This window comes from Lissotriton helveticus, chromosome 2_1 (assembly GCF_964261635.1).
Source record: "Lissotriton helveticus chromosome 2_1, aLisHel1.1, whole genome shotgun sequence".
Taxonomy (NCBI): Eukaryota; Metazoa; Chordata; class Amphibia; order Caudata; family Salamandridae; genus Lissotriton; species Lissotriton helveticus.
The window spans coordinates 93,643,010-93,666,555 of NC_136059.1; the positions used below are offsets into that span (position 1 = coordinate 93,643,010).

A 23,546-nucleotide genomic window follows, 5' to 3' on the forward strand; every position below is an offset into this window, starting at 1 on the left:
GACGCACTTCAGACCATAAAGGACACCGAGACGGCTCGTGCCCTGGGCACTTTGCAGTTTCGCAAACAGCCTCTTTGTGGTGCACGCGGACGCGGCACCTTCTTTTCATGGCGGGTTCAACCAGTACCGCTCCTACGGCCAAGGAAATCGGAGGCATTACTCCCAGTCGCAGCAGTCCTTTCGACAGCTGTCTTAAAATCCTACAGAGGAAAATTTTCTACAGAGGCTCCGCTTCCAAGAAGCAATGATTTGCCTTCCCCGCTCAAAGTTGGAGGTTGATTCTCCCTCTTCTTTTCCAATTGGTTTTCAATCACCTCAGACCTTTGGGTGCTGGACATTGTATCTTAGAGCCATGCTTTGGAGTTTGTCAAATTCCCTCCAAACCACACTCCTTCATCTGGTCCGCCTCCGGCACACCTCAAGGTGCTTTTCCAACAGATTCGACTCGTGATTCAGAAAGGTGCCATCAAAGTGGTTCCCAAGTCTCAGAAGGGGATGGGATTCTATTCCCGTTTTTTCCTCGTCCTCTAAGTCCGGCGAATGGCGTCCGATCCTCGACTTACGAGCCTTAAACAAGTACCTGAAGTGCCAATCCTTCCGCATGCTCACACTTGTGGAAATTCTCCGCCTTCTCTCGAAGGACGAGTTCATGACCCCCATCGATCTCAGGACGCTTATTTCCACGTGTCGATACTTCCAAGACACCGGAAGTACTTATGCTATTCGGGTGGGCCGCAGAGACCTTTCAATTCAAGGTTCTGCCTTTCGGCCTTCGCTCCGCCCCTCGCGTCTTCACGAAAGTCTTGGCTCCGGTGGTGGCATTTGAAGGGCATTCAAATCTTTCCCTACCTGGACGACTGTCTCATCAAGTCGCAATCTCGTCACCAGGCGTTTCAGGACACTCAATTCTATCTGACTCTATTCCACTCTCTCGGTCTGTCCATCAACATAGAGAAGTCTCAGGTCGATCCAGCTCCCTGCAGGACTTTTCTAGGCGACACTCTGAATACTTCGCTGGTGAAAGCATTCGTGTCTAACGCGCTTCGGCTGCGGATTTTACGCCTAGTGGCTCTCATCCGTTCAAAATGGTCCGTTTCAGTTCGTGTATTGGAATCCTTTCTCGGGATGGCGTCCTCCTGCATCTCCCTTATCCCAAATTGCAGGCTCAAGAGTCACTCAATTCAGGAGGAATTGGACAAGCAGTGGCGTCTGGTCACCGGTTCTTTCAACGATCTGGTTCTGGTGACCGCTCGGATGAGGTCCGCTCTCTTATGGTGGGCTCCACCGTCAAACATCGCTGCCGGTACTTATTTCCTCCCCGTCGCTCCGGAGCTCATCCTTACCACGGATGCCTCCCTGGAGGGCTGGGGTGCACATCTTCAGGGGCTATCCATAAAGGGCAAGTGGACCCTGTCTCAGCGTTCCTGGCACATCAACTAACTGGAACTCATGGCTATTTTCCTGGCGCTAAAGTCTTTCCATCTTCTGCTCCAGGGAGATTCTGTGCTCATTCAAACAGACAATACCGCCAGTATGCACTATGTGAACAAACAGGGCGGCACCAAGTCACCGCTCCTTTCTCAGCTGGCTCAGAGCATCTGGGACTGGGCGCTCCGTCACCCCATAACCCGGACAGCGGTTAACCTACCAGGCATCTCCAAAATCCTAGTGGACTCCCTCAGCAGGTCCGCATCTGTTTGCGAGCCCTGTGAACCGGAAATGCCCGTCTTATGCAAGTTGGCTTCCCCATCAAGGGTCATGCGGGAATGCCCGTTTGATGGACTGGTGCGATCTATTCGCCTACGCTTTTCCGCCGGTTCCTTGAGTGTTGTGGAAAATGCAGAGACAGCCGTGCCACATTCTCCTGATCGCTCCCAGATGGCCTCGACAAGCATTGTTCTCGGAGCTGCTGCTTCTTTCACAGTGCGAACCCATCCTCCTTCGTCCTCGAGCGGATCTCCTCACAATGGACAAGGGTCAGATCTGTCATCAGGACCCCTCCTCTCTCAAATTATCGGCCTGGAACCTGAGCCCCTTGAATTTGCCCACTTGCTAGTGAAATATTCATGTAGAGACGTTCTTGCCAATGCGAGAGCTCCGTCCACAGTAAAGACTTGCAGGCTAAAGTGGAAAAGGTTCTGTCACTGGTGTGCCGCTGCCAACATCCATCCCGTGCACTCCTCTCCTGCTCAGCTTCTGTTTCTGCAGTTGGCTCAATCAGGACTTTCCAACTCCACTTTGAAGGTCTTCCTAGCGGCAATCTCTCGTTTCCGGCAGGATGGGTCCTCTTCTCTGCACTTTTCCAGGGTCATTTGACAGTTCTTCAAAGGACTATTCAGGATGTTCCCGCCCATTCGGCGTCCTCCTCCTACCTGGCATCTCAATGTTTTGGCGCAATTGATGAAGGCACCTTTTGAGGCCATTCACAAAGCGGATTTGAAATTTTTGACCTGGAAGGTGGCCCTTCTTGCCTTGACCACCTCTTGTCGCGTGAGTGATATCAATGCCTCTACCATTCAGCCTCCTTTTCTTCAATTCAAATCGGACTGTCGTACTTCGCACCAACACAGCATTCATGCCTAAGGTGCCGACAGATTTTTTTTTTTCATCTCAATGAACCAGTGTTCTTAAAGACTTTCTTCGCTAATCCTCAATCTCCAGCGGAGCAACGTTTGCAGCCATTGGACATTAAAAGATGCCTTAAATTCTACATCGACAGGACATCGCCTTTTCGTAAGTCTGATCAACTGTTCGTTGCTTACGAACGCATGTGCAAGGGGCGTTCTGTTACCAAGCCAACTATTGCACGTTGGATTTCCTCAGCAATTTCTTTTTGTCATCAGAAGGCCGGCAAGCCTCTTCAATCTACAGTTCGGGTTCATTCCACCAGGGCGATGTCTTCCTCTACTGCCCTGTTTGCGGGTGTGCGATTCACTAAATATGCCGAGCAGCCACGTGGTCCAGCAGGCATACTTTTACAAATCACTACTGCCTCGAGACAATCAACGAAGCTTATTCAGCAGTGGGCCAAGCAGTGCTTCGTAATCTTTTTAAATCAGGTGTGCCTCTTTCATTCCCTCCGCCAATGTGAGTAATTTATCTGTTTGACAGCATTATGTGATTTCATTGCATTGTATGCTTATGCACTGCTCTTTTGCCTTGCGGCCAGCTCTTACTGCTCACTATTCTATTCAGAAGAAGTTTGCCAGATGTTTATCTGGAAAACCTGATGCACTGCTCAAGTCACTCTGATTTGAGTGTACAAAAATGAGTTTATAGTAAGTATGATATAAATCTTAAACAATGAATCAATTAGTGAAAACAGTGAAAGAAATGCACGAAGTGATGAACAACGTGAAGTCTTGAAGCTTTGCGATAAACGTCTTTATAGTAAACCATATATACAAGGATGATGTTCAAATTCACGAAATCAAGACGTGCAGTTTTCAAATACATCTTCAATTAGATCTCAGGTTAAAAATCCCAATGCATTTCGGGCTTAGAAGAAAGCCCTTCGTCAGGGGAATCTAAGAAAACAATGTGAAACATAGTGGGACTCGAGGCAGCAATAGACATTCATGTTCTAACAAGGGGGTGGGGGTATTGTGCTAGACAAAGAAGAAGATAAAGAGAAGTGCCAGTACAAGTATAAAGGCGGCTGTGTAGAATACCCGAAGTGTGTCGTAGAAAAGGGAGGATCCTTAGGAGATGGAGAAACCCAAGGAGTAACAGATGTGACTAAACGATACCAGAAATGAAACGCAGAGTGTGATACGTAGTGAATAAAGCACGTGGCATACATAAGAGGAAAGGGATACAATTCTTAACAGTGCGAGCCAACGCCCGCATAAACTTATGATCGGGGTCTCAGCCGTGTAACAGCGCGACATAGAAGTGAACTATGGTAAAAGCCAAGTAATAACCTGATGTTAGTATCATTAAAGAAAATCTATGTGGGGAATGGTGAACACAACTATAAAGATGAAGGCTTACCAGTTGCTATCAATATTAACCATGACGTGGGGCAGCCGAGGAGAGTGGAGTAATCCTACAATGACAATGGAAACGCCAATGTAGTAACTCATAGGGACGGAACGAATAACACTCGAATGAAAGATTTGTAGGTAAACTCACCGGTGTGTGGCTTTACAAGTGGCTTGAAAAGAGTGTGATGTTCCCATCGCCGAATAGAGTCTCTATAGCTAAACCGTGTTAAAGATGGTTGATGGAAAGTGAAGAAATAGACGAGGAGAACGGAAAGCGCGCGGTGGGGGATGCCGTAAAAACGGCGGCCATGTTAGAGTGGAGGAAATGAATGGTGAATGAACAGAAAGTGATGTTGGTGATAGATCGACAGGAATAAAGATGTCACTTCAGGAGTAGTACAGCAGTTGGGATTGTTGGCACAATGTTCATCACAGCAGTATTTTACATAAATAATAATTAGAACAGTAATGACAATTAAAGGTAACGTAACTGATGGAGTATATACAATCAGAAATATAATGAACACAAGCAGAAACAGCAATGTACAGTACAAACATGTGAGTTACATGATTTAAGGTAATTCAGTATAGAATCAAAGAAAGCAAGCCAATTCAAATTTTTCATTGAGCCCTAATGGGGTCAGTGTTTGCATGAACCATATCCAGTACATTTCGCGTTGAGATAGAAATTTACTTGTCTCGATCGGGGCGTTGCTCAACTATCTCAAGGTTTAATTTGTAAAAATTGCGAGAAGCTGTCAGCATTACTTTTCTTGATGTGTTGATCACACTTAAAAACGATCACATAGAGACTTCTATACACACTAAAAAACAGATCGAAACAATGCTCTGGCCTACCAGTTTTCATCCCTGGTCACTTAAACGCCACTTACCATTCTCGCAATTTTTACGTATTAAATGTATAAACTCCGATGAGCAAACCGGCATGCAGACCATTGAGACCTTCAAACACAAATACAAACAAAGAGGGTACCCTCTTAATGTGATAGAACAAGCAGCCACCAGGGCTACAGCCCTTGAACGTAAAGAACTACTCATTAAAACAGTCAAATATGAGTCACCCAAAAGGGAGGTTTTTGTCTCCACATACTTAACCCAGTCTAAAATGATGAAGTCAATTATTCTTGATAGATGGTCCTTGTTGCAACTAAAACCTGATTTCAAAGACATGTTCTCTGAACTTCCAATGTTTGCATATAAACGGTCACGGAATCTGAAGGAGATCTTGAATCAACCACCTAAACCATTGTAATAATGACTGGCACTGTCATTCACCACCCCAGGTCAGGAAAACGGATTCACCTGAAATTTAACGCCACATGTAACAGCCATCATTTAGTTTACTTCATTAAATGTCCTTGTGACCATTTCTATGTGGGTAAAACAGAGAGCATTGCGCACTCGTATCACCGAACACAAAAGTCGCATTAGAACTAACACCACAAGCTCCCCCATAGCCCAACACTGGCGCACCATGAGACATAACATCGCCCAACTCAAATTTGGAGTCCTTGAGATCGTTGAGCAACGCCCCGATCGAGACACAAGTAAATTTCTATCTACGCGAAATGTACTGGATGTGGTTCATGCAAACACTGACCCCATTAGGGCTCAATGATGAATTTGAATTGGCTTGCTTTCTTTGATTCTATACTGAATTACCTTAAATCATGTAACTCGCATGTTTGTACTGTACATTGCTGTTTCTGCCTGTGTTCATTATATTTCTGATTGTATATACCCCATCAGTTACGTTACCTTTAATTGTCATTACTGTTCTAATTATTATTTATGTAAAATACTGCTGTAATGAACATTGTGCCAACAATCCCAACTGCTGTACTACTCCTGAAGTGACATCTTTATTCCTGTCGATCTTTCACCAACATCACTTTCTGTTCATTCACCATTCACTTCCTCCACTCTAAGATGGCTGCCGTTTTTACGGCATCCCGACACCGCCCGCTTTCCGTTTTCCTCCTCTATTTCTTCACTATCCATTAACCATCTTTAACCACTTGGCTGCTAAGGCTTTTCCCCTCCTGTGCTGATTATTTATGATTCCCATTATACATGACGAGTTCACCTTGTCATGAGCATGCAAGAGGTTAACGTGGTTTATCTATAGAGACTCTACTCGGCGATGGGAACATCACACTTGGACTCTTTTCAAGCCACTTGTAAAGCCACACACCGGTGAGTTTACCTACAAATCTTCATTCGAGTGTTATTCGTTCCGTCCCCACGAGTTACTACATTGGCGTTTCCATTGTCATTATAGGATTACTCCACTCGGCTGCCCCACGTCCTGGTTAATATTGATAGCAACTGGTAAGCCTTCATCTTTCTAGTTGTGTTCACCATTCCCCACATAGATTTTCTTTAATGATACCAACATCAGGTTAATACTTGGTTTTTACCATAGTTCACTTCTATGTCACGCCGTTACACGGCTGAGACCCCGATCATAAGTTTATGCGGGCATTGGCTCGCACTGTTAAGAATTTTATCCCTTTCCTCTTATGTATGCCACGTGCTTTATTCACTACGTATCACACTCTGCGTTTCATTTCTGGTATCGTTTAGTCGCATCTGTTACTCCTTGGGTTTCTGTATCTCCTACGGCTCCTCCCTTTTCTACGACACACTTCGGGTATTCTACACAGCCGCCTTTATACTTGTACTGGCACTTCTCTTTATCTTCTTCTTTGTCTAGCACAATACCCCCACCCCCTTGTTAGAACATGAATGTCTATTGCTGCCTCGAGTCCCACTATGTTTCACATTGTTTTCTTAGATTCCCCATACGAAGGGCTTTCTTCTAAGCCCGAAATGCATTGGGATTTTTAACCTGAGATCTAATTGAAGATGTCATTGAAAACTGCACATCTGGATTTCGTGAATTTTGAACATCATCCTTGTACATATGGTTTACTATAAAGACGTTTATCGCAAAGCTTCAAGACTTAACGTTGTTCATCACTTCCTGCATTTCTTTCACTGTTTTCACTAATTGATTCATTGTTTAAGATTTATATCCTACTAACTATAAACTCATTTTTGTACACTTCTATCAGTGACTTGAGCAGTGCATCAGGTTTTCCAGATGACCATCTAGCAAACTTCTTCTTAGTATTACAAAGGCTTTCAGGGCCTTTTTCCTGTTGCACGCAACTGTATACATTATTTGAATTGTATCATTTTGTATTGAACTTTTGATTATCTAGTTTGAGTGCAACCCGGTTGCTTTATTCTCACTATTCTATTAAAGCATGTGAATCTATGAAAGACCCCCAATACTGGAGAAGAACAATTGTTACTTACCTGTAAACTGTGGTTCTCCAGTATTGGTGTCTTTCATAGATTCACATGCGACCCACCCACCTCCCCTCAGAGGCTCGCTTCTCCTCTTAGACTCTTTTGTCACTCTGGTGCTACGAAAATCTGAGCGCCTGAGCCTCTGAGGAGAAGGTTCTAGAGGGGTGCTTGCTCCTGATTGGCTGTAGTTTGGACTAACTGACTTAGATATGTTATGAAAGTGCTTTTTTCTTCTAATGTATTCCTATGTGTTACTGCTATCCTTGGTACTTATAAGTATTTATGGTTTTAGAATGTATGTAATTATGTTTCTATATACATATATTGTTTTTTATTGCGAATTTATTTACCGTGCGGCTCCCACTTCGACGAATATTCAAGCAAGTGAATCTATGAAAGACACCAATACTGGAGAACCACCGTTTACAGGAAAGTAACAATTGTTCTTCTTATGACTTTGCCAAGACATGATGATTTTTGCGGGATAGCTTTTTGTCGTGGGAAAAATTCATGTAGTGGCAGGAGTTTGCTGCCTATCTGAGCACAGTGCTCCTGATACGCTAGTTTCTTAGATTTGAGCATGGAGTTTTATTTTACCTTTTTACTCCGTCACTCTACTTCATCTTATTATGAGGTCCATCATCTCCAAGTTGGCGTCTAATCCTATTTTCTGCTGCTTTCCAGATCAGTGGTGAGGCCTCTCCGCCATTGTGAGTTTAATCTTGTACATTTCATTATTAGGTGAAATTATTTAATGCTGCCACTATTTGGAGTCCAATTAACAGATTTAGTAACATGTACACCTGCTCGTGGATTTCCCTGCTTCATTGTATAGAAATACCTGATGGTATATGTATCTGGTATGAACAAACTGCCATCTCCGTTGCAGCTCTGACTCAGCGCCTTTCAAAAGCACTGATCAGTTGGGAAATCTCACATTTTTCTCTATACATTTGTCCCCCTATCTTTGAAAGGACGTGTGGATTAGTGGCTATGGTGGTCACTGTAGTTGTATCAGGCTTTCTGTGCAGTTTCTGCACTTGATAACATTGGCTTACCCTGTGAGTAGGTAACTTTCATTTCTTCCCACTAAAATTAAAAGGGCTTATAAAATAAACGAGATCACGAACCACTCGGGTAAAAAGTAATTTTTGCATTGCTCTATAGGCTCCTCTTAACATACATGAAAACCATTTAGTTTTCCTGGGCACAAATTGAGATTCAAGGACAGTGCTGTAATGAATCTATTATGAAAACAGCTTCTTAAAATTAAATATTGCATATTTTGTAAGTACGGCAAGTGGAAAATATGCTTTCCCTAGTGAATAAAATTGCCTGAATGTATGGGACCATTTTATAGTAAGTGCTGAGCTGGGTCAATTGCAATTGATTTTAGACTACTACTGTCCTGTATAAATCATTTAAAAGGGTGGCTTACTATCTTTCTGTTGCATGCCTATCCGCCGGACAAAGACAGCATTTTTTTTTTCATCCTTATTTTTCATGATTTAATTTGCAGATATACTTTTCATGGAAAAAGATTTGGGGTCTCTACTTTGTTTTTCTTTGACTACAGTCTGTATAGCTACGCAGTTGATACGTATTATATGTATATTTTTTCAGAGAAAGGTAAGCTGTTCATTGATATATGCTGTGAATTATCGGATTTTGCATTGAAACAATTTGTTCTTCTGGAATCCTCCGTGTAATTTGTTAAACTCTGTTTTTAGGTGGAGGAAGAACTGCAAGAACAGGATTTCCTTGATCGTTGTTTCCAAGAAATGCTTGATGAAGAAGACCAGGATTGGTTCATTCCGTCCCGTGACTTGCCGCAAGGTTTAGGGCAGCTACAGCAACAGTTAAATGGTCTCACGGTCAACGATGGTCGCGTTTCAGAGGACATTTTGGTAAATGGAATTACATTATAAATGCACATAGTCATTGCATCCTAAAACACTAGCCCAACGTAAATTGGAGTCCTTGTAAGTGGTTAAACATGTGTAGAGGTATTGCACACTGATGCTGTTCTAATTAGAATGATTTTCTACTTTAGTAAATCACTGATCCAGTAAGGGATATTTGAATTTGAAAAGCGCATCTCAAAAGTACTTCTGTCCTGCTTAACCAGAAAGACTTCACCTAGCTCTCTTGAGAGAATTTTATTAGCTTTTATTTTGATTTCTTTAGTGGTAATTTTTTTTATTTCTGTTTTTCAAACCTCTATCTGAGTTTAGGTAAGTGGAAACATGCCACGGAGAGATGTGAATCCAGTCTGACCAAGCATTCGCAGCGCTCAAAGGCCATTTAGCGACCTCATTTCTTTGAACTCAGAGTGCAGTACTATTTCTTATTCTGAAACAATGGCCACGTGGGGGAGGAGCCTAGCTCGAGGGCGTAATGGCCGCCTTTTAGCTCGGCTCCGTCGGCCCTCCGGCCAACCTCGAATATCCTGCAATATATCCTGTACTGCGACGATACTTCACTACAGATTTTGGAATTTAACGACCCACTCTTACTCACCGTCTGGTCCAGAGGCTCCTGCGTGCTGTGGGTCCGCGGTTGTGCCCTCGGTGGGATTGGGGCCTCCGGGCGCTCGAGACCGGGACCTCGCCTGTGGGACCCGACCGGCGGTGCTGAGATTGCCGGCCCCTGCCGCGAGAGTGAGCCACTGGTGGGAGCCGTTGCGTGTATGCCCCGGCGATCCTGAACCGGCCCCGATTTGTGGACCGTGCGGCTGGAGGGGGACGAGATGTGTTGGGGGCTGACTGTGTGAAGGGGTCCCTTCGCCTTTGTTCTGTCTGGCAACCTCTTGACCCCGCGCCTAGCTCTCGCTTGTGGGGCCCGCCACTGTTCGGAGGGGCCCCCCCCCCCCATTGAGCGCCTGCCCGTTCTGTGCCGGTGAGGCCGTTGTTGGGAACCTCCGGAGGTCTGTAAAGTCCTACATTTGGGAACTGTTTGGGGGGCCCACGGTGGAGTGCGGGGCGGCGAAACTCACAAAATGGCTACCAACAACGTGGGGGGTGATCCGCTCTGCACCGACGAACCCTGCTGGCCGGATTGCGCGGAGGCCTGGGCATGTGCTCGAGCGCCCACGCTCGGAGATGTCCTGGACGCCTTGATGTCCTTGTACGCTGTCTTGGCCCCCGGTGCTTCTACCGACCCCATGCGGCCCGCCGCCATTTTGGGTCGCCGCTCTTTCATGCACCCCTATCGTCCTGATGCCTCCATTGCTTCGCCCCTTCGGCTGCGCCCGGAGTTGCTGCCGCTGCTCTTTGGCCGCTTGATGGGCCGGTGGCTTTTGAACCTCCGCTTTCTCACCGCCCGGACTTCGAGGACTTGCACACGACGCGGAGATCTGCTCCTTCCCGGACAACTGGGAACTATGGTGGACCGCTGTTTGCTCCCGCTTCGATGGATTAGAGCTTTTGTCCTGGTGGGGTACCTTTGCATTGTCGAACTGCGAAACTGGACTCCGGCTTGCTTTTGCTTGCCCTGTCGTTGCTGCTACAATTGACTTGCTTCATTGACTTTTTGTATTCCATTAGTATGGTGGCTCTCCCTAATCTACATCACTGCCGTAACCCTGGTCAACATTACGATTATTCTGTGCTGGGTGGTCCGCTCCATGTTATCCTTTATTGGGTTGGTTTCGTGGTTAGGAAGGGCTGGGGGTAAGTTGCACAACACTGATAGACTGCTGGTTTACCTGTCCGTTGCACTGATGCTTGTACTCTCGACATTGTGAAACGTTAAAATTTCCACCCTTATTCTGATGTATCCACAGCACCCAGGTACACCTCAGAGTGAGAGTTGCGCTATACAAATCACGATTGATTGGTACTTAGAACGCCAATACCACCCCTAATGCCCAAATAGAAACTACCTACAGTTGTGAATATTCCCCCTGAGGAGTTTTTTTTCTGGCTGTTTTGAATTGCAATAGCTGCTATTCCCTTTTTTTTATACTCCGATTTTGTTAGGTTTTAAACGCACTGTAAAGACTCGACCACATTTGTACCAGGATTGCGGATGGGTAACTCGGACCACACTGAGTCTGCCCCTCCATATTTATTTATTTTTATTTATTTATCACATTTGTAGAGCGCTCTGTTACCCGGAGGTGTCCTGGCGCTAGCGTGATTGGACCAGAGTGTGTGGGTGTCGGAGAACTTAATGAGTGAAGAGCCAGGTCTTAAGCTCTCTCCTAAAGGCCATAAGGTCCGAGGATTGTCTGAGGTTAAGTGGCAGTTTGTTCCATGCCTCTGCTGCACCGAGGGAGAAACTCCTGCCGCCCCAGCGTGCTTTTTTAACTCTGGGGACTGTTACCAGCGCCAGCTCCCCAGATCTCAGGGTTCTTGCTGGTTTATACCAGTGGAAGAGCAGTTTCATGCATCTAGTGCCCGTATCATGCAGGGCTTTGAAGACCATGCAGAGTGCTTTAAAAACAATTCTCTTGCGAATTGGTAACCAGTGAAGGTTTACCAAGTCCTGGGCTACCGAGGCAAATTTAGGAGTGTCGGTGATCAGACGGGCGGCTGCATTTTGCAGTAGCTGGAGTTGAAGTACCCCCTGTTGGGCGTTTAACATCAGGCTGTTGCAGTAGTCCAAGCGTGAGAGGACTAGGCCCGTTAAAATCGTTTTTCGATGCTCCCTCTCCAAATAAGGCAGGACTTTCCTTATTGTTTTGAGGATGTAATGAGTAGAGGAGGACAGTGCATTAATCTGTGGTATGAAGGACAGTCGTCCACCAGTATACCCAGATTTTTGACTTTTTCCACCGGGGAGGGGAGGGGTCCCAACTCATCTGGCCACCATCTAGGTGACCAGAAATTGTCCCTGGAACCAAAAAGCAACACTTCTGTCTTAGTGGAATTCAGTTTAAGACAGTTTTGGGCCATCCAGCAGCCTACCTCATGCATACATCCTCTAAACCGGTCTGCTGTACTTTGTCTTGCCCGGTAGAAGTGACACCACTATTTGTGTCGTCTGCGTATGCTGTGAGGTGAAAACCGAACGATCTAATCACCGGGGCTACTGTCGCAACATAAGCATTAAAAAGGGTAGGACTGAGCGAGGACCCCTGGGGAACTCCACAAGGGAGCACAAACGAATGTGATTCCAGATCTCCCAGGGCCACTGATTTTCTGTTGGAGAGGAAGGATTGGAAGATCTTTAATGCCTTTCCCTGAATTCCACAGGCCCTCAACCGGTCCACCAACAGCTTGTGGTGGACCGTGTCGAAGGCCGCGGAAAGGTCCAACCGTATCAAGGCGGCTCTGCCTCCTGCGTCCATCACCTTTCTGATGTCTTCCACTGATTTAATCAGGACGGATTCCGTGCTGTGTTCCGCACGAAAACCGTGTTGAGAAGGGTCAAGAAATTCTCCTGTCTTTAAGAAGGCACTTAATTGTGCATTTAAGTGACCTTCCATAATTTTGGCGGAAAGGGGTAATCGTGCTATCGGAAGATAGTTGTTCATCTCGGTGATGTCTAGGTTGTTTTTTGTTTTTTTTAGCAGGGGCAGGATGGATGCTCGTTTCCATCTTGCAGGGTATTCCCCTTTATCCAACATCTGGTTGAGGAGGGGGGTGAGATTGGATGCAATGATGGCGGGAGGTAGTTTAGCTATTGCCGCCGGGCATGGGTCGTGTGGGGAGCCAGATTTTATCTTCAGTAGACTGCTCACCACTTCCTTTTCACTGATAGGCTGGAAGTGTGGGAGTCTTACCTGAGTGCTGTCTGGTTCCGGACCATCCCTGGAAGGAGGGGTCCATATCAAGCTATCTAGGGAAAAGAAGATATTTTCTACTTTTTCCCGAAAGAAGGTGGCGAGGTTCTCGCAGAGAGAGAGACTGGGGGGGGGGGGGGGATTTCAATGGTTTTGGGGTTTGCCAGGGATGAGACAGTAAGGAATAATTCCTTTGGGGTGTTCCTGGCTTCTTTGATCTGTTTAGTAAGAAAGGACCTTTTTGCCTGTAGGATTCTTTCTTTGTAGGCTCTTTGTTCCATATTGAGGATTTTTTTGTCTGTCTCACTGTAGTTTATCTGCCAGGTTCTCTCGAGTTTTTTGTGGTCCCTGATTTGTTCCGAAAACCAGGGGGTGGCAAGAATTGTCCGTGTGGAGCAGGTAGTTTTAGGGGGGGCCAGGAGTAGACAGGCACGTTCTAGCCAGGTTGTATAGGCCGTGGCTGCTTCTTCCACATTGTCAACCAGGGGTTCCAGGGAGTTTGTTAAAACTTCATCCAGCGTTTCGCTATTAATGGTGTTCCATTTTCTGACCTTTCTAGGGGCGTTTCTAGAGCTAGGTGGTTTCATGGGTCTGGTTAAAAAGACCTTAAAGTAAACTGCTGAGTGATCGGACCAAGGGACCGGCAGGATTGATGAAACATTCAGGTTGGGATGGTTAGAGAAAATCCCGTCTAGGGTGTGTCCTGCCTTGTGTGTTGGACCACACACCTGTTGTGTCAAATCCACCCACTGCAATAGGTCGATCAGGTTGCGGGTATCTGTATCTGAATCACATTCTAGATGATGATTAAAATCACCCAGCAGCGTGAAAGCTTGGGCAGAGACTGCTGCTTCGAGTAATTTACTCAGTGCCAGCATAAATGGGGCTTTAGAGCCTGGGGGTCTGTATACCAAACCGCCATTGAGGGATTGATGGTCGGACTGGGTGAGGTTAAATAGCAGTGACTCCTCGAGGCCTATGGGTCCAGATTGAAAGGACCCTCTAATAGCATTATGATAAATAATGGCTAGGCCACCTCCTTTCCTCCTGTCTCGATTTTGCGTGAAGCATACATAGTCCGACGGGGTGGCCTGAACTATGTCAGGACATGAGGCCGCGTCAGTCCAGGACTCTGTAATAAATGCTATTTTAACATCCGCGTCCACAATCAGCTCTGCTATCTCAGTGCTGTGTTTGACTAATGACCTCGCATTGAGAAGAAGGCAATTTATCACGGGATGGTCCTTCCTCATAGGATCTTTCTTGTGGTTCCTTTGAGGGGCAATGGGTTGCCAGAGCAGTTTGGGTAGGGGTTGTAGGCAGTTGGCACATAAAGGGGGGTTAAGTCGAACATTGGCCCCCGGTTCCCTGACTGTACATCCCATAGCCGAGGTGGTGTTTTTTATGGCCCAGAGCGCCTCTCTGTCATAGGTATATCTTGGAGTGTGATCAGTATCAAAAGGAGCAGGGGGTGTGGCGCGGGTCCGGCGCAGACGGGCTCGCCTTTGGCGTGCCGCCGGCGCGCCCGCTGCGCTTCCTAGTGAGGGGAGCCATTTTATGGAGGAAAGGGTGGGAGGGGCAGAGCACTAGACTGCTCGGCCGGCTCCTCACCCAATATGGCGGTACCCACGAGGGGAGCTGTCTCCGGTGAGTGCAAATAAGCTTTAAAGTGCAGTTGGCATCAAATAGCAGCAAGTCTTTAAAATCAGCAACCAGATTTTAAAATAACGAGCAAAGTATTAAAAATTACTTAGAACGAACAAAATATGGTAAAACAGGGCAGCAGTCGTGAAGTTACCATCCACAGTCCCGGCTTCCGCCTCAGGACTCACACAAACACTCACACTAGCAATCAGTGTACACCCGTATACAACTTATTGATGCACTTGTGTGTAGCCTGGTGCTGGTTCACGTTCAAAGACCTCCTCAGCCCCGCTCTCCCATTCAACCCAGCAGCTCGAGCCATTTGCCCCACACTCGTTTGTATTTCTTTGGACATCCCAGAGCCAGGTATACCGGTTTTCCTGCGAGGCACACCAGTCTACGCCCCTCCTCCATTGGGCTATTGTGGGGGGTGGAGTTCTTCCATCTGGCGGCAATGTCTCTTTTGACCACCACCAGGGGCGTACCCAAGAATGTCCTATCTGCCCTAGAACCTACTATACCTTCTAGCACCCCCAAGAGCACAATCTGGGGTGTACAGGTCACCTCCCACCCCAATGTTCTATTCAGTTCCCCAACCACTACCGCCCAGTAATTTGCTATGGGTGCCCTTGACCAAGTCATATGATAAGTCTGAGGGTTCTTCTGCACAACGGGGGCAACTCTGGGCAGGCAGACAGCCGGTTCGTTGTAATCTTAGGGGCGTGAGGTTTGCACAGAGGTAGTAAAGCTGAATAAGTCTCAACCTGGCTGATATGGTGATCACTCGGGGGACCATGACAGCGTCCCTCCAATCGTCATCCTCCATAGGGCCCAGCCGACCCTCTCATCTGGTTCGTAAGTGGTCTAGCGAGGTCGGGAGTTTATGATGAGGGATTTGTAGATCTGGAGACCCCTCCTTGACACAATTTCCCCATGAGTATCTTTGCTTCAAGGGGGCTGAACTCTCGGATCTTGTTTCCCTTGGGTATATGTGTCGCTAGAGCATGCCGGAGCTGGAGGTATTTGTGAAATTGCGTGGTGTTAAGTGTGTGAAAGTGCTGAAGGTTTTGAAATGTGCGGAGTTGTCCTCCCCGCCAGACATCTCTTATCTGGTAGGTACCGATAAGGTCCCACTTCTGGAATCCCTCTAGCCGCGCCACCGCACCCACCTATGTGCCCTGCCTTAAGTGTGTTTGCAGTGTCAACTTATGGTCCCAGCGCGTGTAACGAAGCACGGATCGCCATGCCAGGTGGACAGATCTGGTGATGGAGGGAATACTCTAGGGGGATTGGAGAGCCATGAAGCATTGTTTGGATCCGTGGGAGGCCCAACTCGTCAAGTTCCAACTTGTAGGTGAGGTCTGCCCACCCGCCTGACATCCACTCATTGACCAGTAGGCGTGTGGCTATATTATACAGGTAAAAGTTTACCATTCCCATGTCCCCATCATATGTGGCAATTTGACAGTGAGCCAACACAAGCACAGCTTCGAGTTGCCCCAAAGAAACGAGGTTGACATTATGTCTAAGGTATGGAACCAGTGTCTTGGGAGGTGCCGAGGGATATTTTGTAGGACGTAGAGTAAACTGCGATGGATCATCATCTTGTACAGCGCAATCTTCCCCATAGGATTTAGGGGAAGAGTTTGCCAGTTCCGCAGCTCTGCTTTGGTCCTCTTAAGCAACAGGGCAAGGTTCAGGGACCACACGAGTTCCTGGTGTAAAGCTACCAGGTCCGGGAAACTCAGTCGACTGATTGGGATATTTGTTTGCCAGTTAATGCAGTCTCAGGAAGACTGCAGCAGGACCAGTATGGATTTAGCAGGGTTGATTTTCAGACCGGAGGCTTCCCCAAAGAGTTTGAGGATCTGTAGGCAGCGTGGGACAAAGCGCGCAGGGTCTGGCATGTAGAGGAGCACATCCTCTGCATACAAGGCTATACGTCTTTGTTTGATCTCCAAGCCATCCCTGGATTTGGGTGTCTGATCTAATGAGGCAGGCCAGAGGTTCAATGGCTAGGGCAAAGAGTAAGGGGACAACCCTGCCTTGTGCCACGGCCTATGTGGAACTCCTCCGATAAAATGCAGTTGTTCATGACCTTGGCCGAGGGGTTAGAATATAGCACCTTAACAAGCCCTCTGAAGTACGGACCGAAGCCTGCACAGACAAATATGGCTTCCAGGTATCCCCAATCCTCTGTATCAAAGGCCTTCTCAGTCTATTAATGGGAGAGCCAGGTACGGAGGGAGGCAGTGGTGGGCCAGAGCGATGTGTAGACTTCCCAGTGTGTCTCATGCTCCTACGTCGGATGAACCCACATTGATCGTGGTGTATGAGTGTTGTGATTACCCCCTTGAGCCGATTTGCTAGGATTGAGAAGGATAGTTTAACCTCCGTGTTTGAGTGAGATTGGGCGGTATGCCGAGAATTCGGTGGAGGTAGGATCAGTTTTGGGTATTGCCACAATAGGCGCTACATCACTGTCGCGCGCTCCGCCTCCTCGCTCCGCCTCCTCGCTGTATAGGGCATGAAGTTCTGGGGTCCGAAGCTCCCTGATGGCCAGATAGTATTCCACTGGATACCCATCGGGCCTGGTGTTTTGTTCATGGCCGGTGACTAAATGGCCTGGTCTTTAATTCAGTGAAGAGGCTGCTCCAGAGATTGGGGCTTCATTTCGGATAGTCTGGCAAGTGATAGATCGAACGAAGGTTTGCGACAGGGGTCTAGGAAGTAGAGTAGAACTGCTTGTAGTAGGATGCAAAGGTCTGGGTGATCGCCTCCGGTGCCTGGTGTGCGCTGTCATCCATGTGAGGGACGGTGGCAGAGTCTCCCCGACCCGCTTTTACTAACAGCTGTGATTGTGACAGCGCTCCGCGCTCCCCACTAGCCGGTACCTGTTTGTTTTGCACCTGCTTGAGCCTCATTTTAAAACTTGTGTTTTTAAATTGTGATTAAGACTTTTTAAAACTGATTGCACACTCACCGCCTATACTGCGCTGACTTCCTGGGCCTGTGCTCGCTCCTCCCCCTGCCCCGCCCCGTTCCGACACGGCAACCAGTGCCGCTTGAGCGGAGGGCGGGACAGGAAGAGCCAGTGACCCCACCCACACTCTCGCGCTGTTAGCGCTCTAGCAGTTCTTCAGGCAGGGCATTTAAGGCGGCGAGGAGCTGCGGCAGCTTGCGGAAGGGAGGGACGGTGGCAGAGTCTCCCCGACCCGCTTTTACTAACAGCTGTGATTGTGACAGCGCTCCGCGCTCCCCACTAGCCGGTACCTGTTTGTTTTGCACCTGCTTGAGCCTCATTTTAAAACTTGTGTTTTTAAATTGTGATTAAGACTTTTTAAAACTGATTGCACACTCACCGCCTATACTGCGCTGACTTCCTGGGCCTGTGCTCGATCTTCCCCCTGCCCCGCCCCGTTCCGACACGGCAACCAGTGCCGCTTGAGCGGAGGGCGGGACAGGAAGAGCCAGTGACCCCACCCACACTCTCGCGCTGTTAGCGCTCTAGCAGTTCTTCAGGCAGGGCATTTAAGCCCTCTCGTCGCTCAAGCGCGCAGCGGTTGCGCGCAGACGGGCGCCTTAGACGCGCCTGAGACGAGCCAGAGAGGAGCCCGTCTGTGCCCGTCCGTGACCGAACGGGACCAGGGGCCATGACCCCTACCTCTGCCGTCTCCAACTCATTAGCAGCGGATAGAATAAGGTATTCCACCAGTGACCTACGCAAATTGTGGCACCCTGCCCTTAATGGTTGTGGTCAGAAGGACGGCCCTTGCCCCGGGGGTCCGTTCTCTTGCAAACAATGTCATTTTCAGTCCCTCTCCGATTTCCCTCTCTCAGACATTCTAACCCCGATGGACCTAATCGCCCCGTCCCCCAGGGGTAATAGCATACTATGCAATGTTAGATCTCTCCCGAAGCACCATTCGGAAGTATGGGACTTAATACATTCTACCCGCCCCGACTATTGCTTCTGCACGGAGACATGGCTTAAGCCTCACCTAGTCCCTGCTATCACCCTGGCGGTTCCCTCAGGGTATAAGATTCTTAGGCTTGACCGCCCTGTCAAAACCGGCGGCGGGGTTGCAGTTATCTATAAAGATACGCTTACTGTCACTCTCCTTGATCAATGTTGTACTAACGACATTGAGATACTGGTTTTTAAATTTGGCTCCTCGCCCTCACTCTTCTGGAAGGGAGCATTGGTTTACCGCCCTCCGGGTCCTTACACAGTGGCCTCGACCACTCTCCTGGAGACACTAGCCCCACATATTAGGTCTGGGACTAATTTTGTACTCCTAGGGGACTTCAATGTCCACAGCGAACTGTCCGACAACGCTGAATCTTGCAAACTGTTGGCTGATCTTTCTGCCCTAGGCTTTATACAGTGTAATCAGGGCCCGACCCACCAAGCCGGCCACACGCTAGATCTAATCTTATCCAACTCCCATGCCCTGATCTGCCATCCCCCTGTGCAGGTTGACTGGACTGACCATTTTATAATTAATTTCTTCCTCCCTTCTCTTTCTGAGGAGCGCCCCAACCCTGTCCCCCTACCGTTATGGCGCAGGCAGTGGCACAAGGTATCCGCCACCTCCTTTGGAGCCGCCTTCATTCCTCCTGAGTTCCTCCCATCAGACTCCCCCAATCTGGCTTTGTCCAAATTTAACAAAGCCCTGAGTACGGCGGTCAATTTGATCGCCCCTCTAAGACGCTGCAATATGCGGTCGGGTCGTAAACAAGAATTGTGGTACTCAGATGCACTACGCATGGAGAAAAGAGCCTGCAGAAAGCTGGAGAAATCCTGGAGACTCTCGCGCAGCCCCAGTGATAGAGACAGGTATAGCTCAGCTATGCGACTCTATCATACAAACATCAGAGCTGCCCGTAAGTCCCACATCATCTCTCAGCTCTCTGATGCTAAAAACGACCCTAAATTGCTTTACCAGGTGCTTTGCACATTCACTAAACCGGTCGCCTGTGACAGTGCAGAGGTGTTAACCCAACAACTGTGCGACGAAACAGCTGGCTTCTTCACGGATAAAATTGACGCCATCTACCAAAAGATCTCCCAATCCAGCGCTTCCACGGAAGATAACGATCCCTTGCCCAGTCCACAGTCTGGAACAGCCAGTGCTGTCCCAGCCTCACTATCCCTCATCCCGGAGATCTCCTTAGACCAGGTCAACTCCCTGATTGGGACCATCAAGTCAGGCAGTCCAGTTGACCCCGTACCTGCCCGTGTTATGCACCTTATTGGCAGTGTTATCAGCCCATGTATTCAAACGGTTATCAATCGCTCCCTGTCTGAGGGACTGGTCCCCCAGGTGTGGAAGGAGGCCATGGTCAAGCCTATCAGGAAGAACTCCACCATCCCCTGGTCGGACTTGACCAATCTGCGGCCCATCTCTCTGCTGCCATTCATTGGCAAATTGACGGAGAAACACGTCAACCATCATCTCTCCGCCTTTATTGAGCACACTGGCAGCCTTGACCACTCTCAGTCCGGGTTCAGGCCTAGGCATAGTACCGAGACCGCCCTCCTCTCTGTTACGGACGCCATACGCCTGTCACTGGACAGAGGTTTGTCTGTGGTGTTGGTGCTGTTGGACTTGTCCGCAGCATTCGACACCATATCCCACGACATTCTCCTCTCCAGATTAAAGGAGATAGGCATTGAAAGATCTGCCCTGGCGTGGTTTACCAGCTTCCTCTCTGAGCGGACCCAGAAGGTGAACATGGGCTCCTTTACTTCCGCCTCGGCCAACATCATTAGAGGAGTCCCGCAGGGCTCCTGCCTGAGCCCTACATTGTTTAACGTTTACGTCTCCTCTCTCGCCAACATGATTAGGTCCTTTGGGTTTATGCCTATCTCCTACGCTGACGACACGCAGCTGCTGTTTACTTTCAAGACCTTCACCCCGGAGATAAAACAATCATTCTCCAACGGCATGACTGCAATTGCCAGCTGGATGACCAAGAATTTCCTACAGTGCAATGTGGGAAAGTCTGAGGTCATGCTATTTGGGGAGGCGAAAATCCTTTGGACCCCAGACTGGTGGCCTTCAAGCCTGGGACAAGCCCCGCTCCCTAAACAGGTGGTCAAAAACCTGGGGGTTCGTCTAGACCAGGACCTCACCCTTTCTCACCATGCCGGCACTACTGTGGGTTCATGCTTCCACGTCATTAGCCTCCTTCGGAAGGTGTTCCCCCTTCTGCCCGATGACACCCGGAAGACCTTGGTCCAGGCCCTCGTTTTGAGCCGCCTGGACTACTGTAATGGCCTACTCTTAGCTGCCAGTGAGGGAGTGCTTAACAAACTGCAAGTGGTGCAGAACACCGCAGCACGGCTGGTGACCAACTCCCCCCCTAGAACGCCTTCCCTCCCCCTCCTCAAATCCCTTCACTGGCTTCCTATCCGGAAACGGGTAGAATTTAAAATCTGCTGTGTGATACACAAAAGTCTTTACAATCTGGGACCCCAGTACTTGGCGGACAAATTTGTCTTTCATCGTCCGTCTCGCACCCTTAGGTCTACCAACCAACAGCTGTTGCAGGTCCCCAGACATTATAAGACCAGACAAGGAGGTCGTGCCCTCTCCATCATGGGTCCACGTCTATGGAACTGCCTCCCCCTCTCCCTCAGAGAGTGCCCCAGTCACCCAGCTTTCAGGAAGCGCCTAAAAACGGTACTATTCTAGGTGGAGGCTCCTCTTTCTGTCCACATCACAGCACCGCGCGGAGATACACCTTCGGGTGTGATGCCGGCGCGTAACAAACCAATAAATAAATAAATAAATAAATGTCAACTATTTCGGGGATCGTCCTTTTGGCGAGGGGGTGGGTTGCTAGCCTGTAGAGCAGCTTCCCATTTTTGTCTCCCCACCAGTATACCCGCACCGAAGAGAATCTCCACATTTGCTTGGCCTATTCTGGAGAAAAGTCTGATATTTTTCGCGAGTGAGGTTGAGCTGGCAGACCTGGATATCTCCTGCTGTGGTGCCCCCGGCTCCCTCCAGGAGTACTGCACGGTCCTCCAGATGAGCGAGACAATAGTCTCCAGCCTGGTACTTCTTTTTAATATAGCCCTTGGTGACGCCTCTAATCGTCGCCTTACTGGCTGCCCAGAGTGTTGCCAGAGAGGCCACTGATCTTCGTTCCGCATGAAGTATTGGCACAACTCCCCCTTGATTGCTCTTTTGCAGTCCCTATCCTGTAAAAACCAGGCATTTAGGCGGCAAATGGGGTGAAGGGTGCCAATGGAACGTCCTGTGCCTAGCAGTAGTGGGGAATGGTCCTAGAGACCTCTGGCAAGCTTGTGGGCATTTGCAATCTGTCGGCAATCCGGGGGATGAACAGCATATCAATTCTTGAATGAGTAAGATGGGCAGCGGATGTATGTGTGCATTGGTGTAGGCAAGAGTGCCACGTTCTCCAGACGTTGGAGTCCCCGACGGGAGGCCCAGGTTGTGAGCTTCTTAGCGGATCCACCCTGTTGAGCATCCCATTCAGGGTTCATAACTGTATGAAAATCACCTTCCACCACTGACACCCTGCGGTAGAGAAGATACTACGTTTCCGAGGTCGTGGAGACCCTAGGCATGTTGGGGCCCTCGTGGGAAGTACCTATGAGGGTAGGGTGTGGAAATGATGCACACTGTGGTTGAGAACTCTTCTAGCCGTGCGGCGTATCCAGCCTTATGGATAATAGACTCTCCTTAAAATATCTCAAATTCCTACTACAGAAAAGAAATCTGCTTTTATAATGGAAAGTGCACGGAAACCCACTAAAAGACTGCTCAAAATTCGTACTACCAGTCCCATGTGGCGATTGAAAATATACATGCACTAAGCAGGAACCAACTGATGGTAATTAATCAATTAAATAAAGGCGGTTACAAAAGAAGAGCATCTTTGGCACCTACCTTTTAGCAAACCTATGAGTCAGATGTTATTGCATCGAAACACGGCAGGCAGTACAAGTGACTCTGGACTACGAGGGGAGTCCCAGAGAAAAGACCGGATGGTTGGCTGGTTACTGAGTGCCCTCCTAAAGCTATCTAGGCATTTGGTGATTATATCTATATATCTATATCTCTCGCTTTGGCTCTCCTCTCTACATCCATTGGTCTGTTTTTGTTCACATTTGGTCTGCCAACTACAATGTACATTATAGGGAATGTCAGCCCACTCCAGCCATTGAATATCATCACTTTGAGGGACTGTGGCTTTTCTTGGGCAAAAATGCATATCCACCTAAAGTCTACTTCAGTGCCTGGGCTGATAGGCCAATCTCTTCTTAAATATTTTTTCTTTTACCTTTCATCGTTTTGTATTTATTTTTTGTTGTTTTATTTTGCATGCACACCACCTTTACGCTGAAATTTTTACTTGTATGTAAGTAAATTAATTTGCATGAATTTTCAAAATACAAGTTTCCACAGGTCTAACTGTTTGTTTTTGGCAATGGTGGTTGTTTTTGCTATAATGGTGCTTGTATTATCCTGAACTATTACGCTGGCATTGCCTAGAAGTTGACCCTTAGGGCTGGGAGTTTTGCATATTATTTGTGTACAAAGATGACGATTGGTGTGGTTATACTGTTTCCTCACACATTCTTAGCCCCATTGCAATTGGTATTGCACTTTCTCTTGCAACAAAAGATGAAGCCTTAGCCCTTCTAAGTCTGGTGCTATTGATTATTCAGACTCAGTTGATGCTTTGAGCAGCACAGTGCAGGATAGTGGCATCTGAACTTCACATACGGATTGCGGTACTTGTTGAAACCCATGGAATAATTCTTTTTACAGGTAACCTGTATCCACTTTGCAGTCTTAAACCACCCAACC

At 48.0% G+C, this 23,546-nt stretch overlaps 1 protein-coding gene across 2 annotated transcripts in view; it reads left to right on the top strand.

Annotated features, from left to right (window-relative positions):
- Positions 1 to 23,546, top strand: part of PAIP2B (poly(A) binding protein interacting protein 2B) — an 86,674-nt gene that overhangs the window by 41,894 nt on the left and 21,234 nt on the right. For both annotated transcript variants that reach the window (XM_078674530.1, XM_078674529.1), the window contains exon 3: positions 9,056 to 9,232. In XM_078674530.1, coding sequence (XP_078530656.1) covers positions 9,056 to 9,232 — 177 coding nt within the window. The remainder of the gene's footprint in view (positions 1 to 9,055; positions 9,233 to 23,546) is intronic.